The 2,800-nt window shown below is 51.7% G+C and overlaps 1 protein-coding gene across 1 annotated transcript; it reads left to right on the top strand.

Moving 5' to 3' along the window:
* The first annotated feature begins 338 nt into the window (after window positions 1-338).
* On the top strand, window positions 339-2,154 carry LOC123148682 (uncharacterized). The gene is made up of 5 exons (XM_044568203.1): window positions 339-549; window positions 651-904; window positions 1,011-1,222; window positions 1,299-1,560; window positions 1,651-2,154. The coding sequence occupies exons 1-5, from the start codon at window positions 366-368 to the stop codon at window positions 1,951-1,953; spliced, it is 1,215 nt and encodes a 404-aa protein (XP_044424138.1). The 5' UTR covers window positions 339-365; the 3' UTR covers window positions 1,954-2,154.
* Window positions 2,155-2,800: the final 646 nt, after the last annotated feature.

Here is a 2,800-nt window from a genome sequence, read left to right as displayed (position 1 = left end):
GGGATCCACACTACCTTCCTCTTGGTCATAGCATATTTTTAGTTTGAAAAACACAGTGCAAACATAAATGCTTGTATATATGTATATACGCCTACCCTTTATGAATGCACAGAAACACGCGTCTTACCTTCTAGAGACGGAGCTGCCATATTTTGATATCTTTTGAAGTCGCCTCACGTAATTCGTAGTCGAAGGGTGTGGTGTGTCATACCATTGAAATTAACGATGTCGAAAAGATTAAAACAAATCTAGTAGTAAAATGTAAGCACATGTGCTAATCTTGGATTTAAATCTAGATGGACAGATTTTCACCACACCGAACCTATCGAGTTATGTTCATTTATTCTGGTGCACCACAGTAGCACATGTGCACGCAGCGCGCTACAAGGGGCAGCGAGCCAGCCAGCAACGCACGTTGCCGCCCGCGAGCATCGAAATCTCCTCCCTCCCGTCCGTGCGAGCGGTGCGGCGGAACGATGCCGGCCAGTGAGCCCCTCCGCGGCCGTGGTGCCGGCAACAGGCCTGCAGCGCCGGCCACAGCGTACTCTGGTCCTCATCGCCTCTTCTTCTTCCTCTCGGTCCACCTCGGTCGTTCTGGCTCGCTTGACCAAGCAAAGATTTATCCATGGCTGACTTTTCTTATCCCACAGGCGCTGCCAAGAAGCTGCCACTGGCTCTGCTCGTGTTCTTCTCGGCCCTGCTGTACAGCCAGATTCAGCCGCCGCCGCCAAAGGTCCCTGGCTCGCCGGGCGGGCCTCCGGTGACGGCAAACCGGACAAAGCTGAGGGACGGCAGGCACCTGGCCTACCTGGAATCCGGCGTCCCGAAGGAGCAGGCCAAGTACAAGATCATTTTCGTCCATGGCTTCTTCTGCTGCAGATACGACGTGCTCAACGTCTCCCAGGTACATGGAGTCAGGGATTTGGAATCAATCTAGCACCATGTATGTACATGTATCGTACGCAGACGAACCAGAGCGTTGAATGGCCTGGATTGTACTCTGTTTTCAGGGGCTGCTACAAGAGCTGGGCATCTACCTGCTGTCCTTCGACCGGCCGGGGTACTGCGAGAGCGACGCGCACCCGGCGCGGACGGAGGAGAGCATCGCCGTCGACATCGTGGAGCTGGCCGACAACCTGCAGCTGGGGCCGAGGTTCCACCTCATGGGCTTCTCCATGGGCGGCGAGATCATGTGGAGCTGCCTCAAGCACATCCCGCACAGGTAACAAGTGCTGGAACATCATCTTCTTGCCCCATTTCAACCCGTGGAGTCCTAACCATGGAATCGGGCGGCGCAGGCTCGCCGGCGTGGCCATTCTCGCCCCGGTGGGCAACTACTGGTGGTCCGGCCTGCCGCCGGACGTGTACCAGGAGGCGTGGTACGTGCAGTTCCGGCAAGACCGAGCCGCCGTCTGGGTCGCCCACCACCTCCCGTGGCTGGCCAACTGGTGGAACACCCAGCGGCTGTTCCCGAGCTCCAGCGTCAAGGCCCGGAACCCCGCCATCTACTCCAAGGAAGACAAGCCGCTCACCGCCAAATTCGCCCAGCGAGCCCACAACGCAAGAACACTTGAACTTGAATGAACCACAGTAGCAATTAAGCTCCTGATCTGACGCTTTGGTTTGCTTGCTTGTTGGGGTGATGCGCAGAAGCAGGTCACGCAGCAAGGAGAGCACGAGTCGCTGCACCGGGACATGATCGTCGGGTTCGGGAAGTGGGGGTGGAGCCCGCTGCAGCCGGGCAACCCGTTCGCCGGCGTCGGCGACGATGTGAAGGTGCACCTGTGGCACGGGGTCGAGGACCTGTTCGTGCCTGTAGCCCTGTCGCGGCACATCAGCAAGAGGCTCCCCTGGGTGATCTACCACGAGCTCCCGACGGCCGGCCACCTGTTCCCGGTCGCCGACGGGATGCCCGACGTCATCGTCAAGTCGCTGCTGCTCGGAGACGGGTGATGACGGTTTGTTTCGAGCGAGAGCGAGAGATGGGCAGTTAGTAGGATTTCGAATAAATTCACCATTTTAACACTTGAATTTGATTGAGCACTTGGCCCGGGGAGTAAAAGTAGACTATTCCTGTTTTAATATGCACTTCGAGGTGTACTCCGGTGACAAGCTGCTGCGATATCAATCAAATACTGAAACGTGGTTTCGGCGTGTCCCCTGCAATAAAAAATTGTAGAGATTAGCGTGCCCTAGGTACCCCTGTGCGGGCTGACAGGATCCCTCATTTTTTTAGGTCAAAATTTGGTCATAAACTTAACAAATATAAAAAGTTTGTTCATATGTATCAATTTTTTTCCTATAAAATATAATTGATTATTTAAATTAAATTTGTTATAAATTAATAATTAAATTTGATTCAAAATACAAGGAGCACTTGTAAAAATTGTTCAAATCTACCATCCACCTTTTTGTGTTCTCGGCTGCTTTATATACATCTAAGAAGGGGTCTTTGCTGTAGGGACTAGCCTGTTGGCTGCTTGTTCTAGCAATGTTTTATTTTGGATAAAACTCTCTAAATTAACCACACACATAAAAGACTAGCCGATGCTAAAGTTTCAAAGCACGGTACTATCCCCGTCCTTGTCCATGTCACTTTTCAGGACTAGATATGCCTTCCAAGAATTGTATTGACACTTAAATCCAACAAACGACATAAATGGATAAAGAAGCCATCCTGCATTTCTTGCAAAACCCTTAAGTCCTGCTTTGGTTTGTAGGAATTTCATAGGATTTTTATAAGATAGGATTTGCAAAGGAAATTTTCTTTGAAGCCATTTGGTTCGTAGGAATGGATTCC

The sequence above is a fragment of the Triticum aestivum genome, chromosome 1A (assembly GCF_018294505.1).
Source record: "Triticum aestivum cultivar Chinese Spring chromosome 1A, IWGSC CS RefSeq v2.1, whole genome shotgun sequence".
NCBI classification, from domain to species: domain Eukaryota; kingdom Viridiplantae; phylum Streptophyta; class Magnoliopsida; order Poales; family Poaceae; genus Triticum; species Triticum aestivum.
This window is presented reverse-complemented; position numbering and strand designations above follow the sequence as displayed.

Bases quoted from the DNA above. Each gene is read 5' to 3' on its own strand.
- LOC123148682 (XM_044568203.1), top strand. From the start codon at position 366: ATGTGCACGCAGCGCGCTACAAGGGGCAGCGAGCCAGCCAGCAACGCA. The intron at 905-1,010 runs GTACATGGAGTC...CTCTGTTTTCAG, and splicing joins ACGTGCTCAACGTCTCCCAG to GGGCTGCTACAAGAGCTGGG. The intron at 1,223-1,298 runs GTAACAAGTGCT...CGGGCGGCGCAG, and splicing joins CTCAAGCACATCCCGCACAG to GCTCGCCGGCGTGGCCATTC.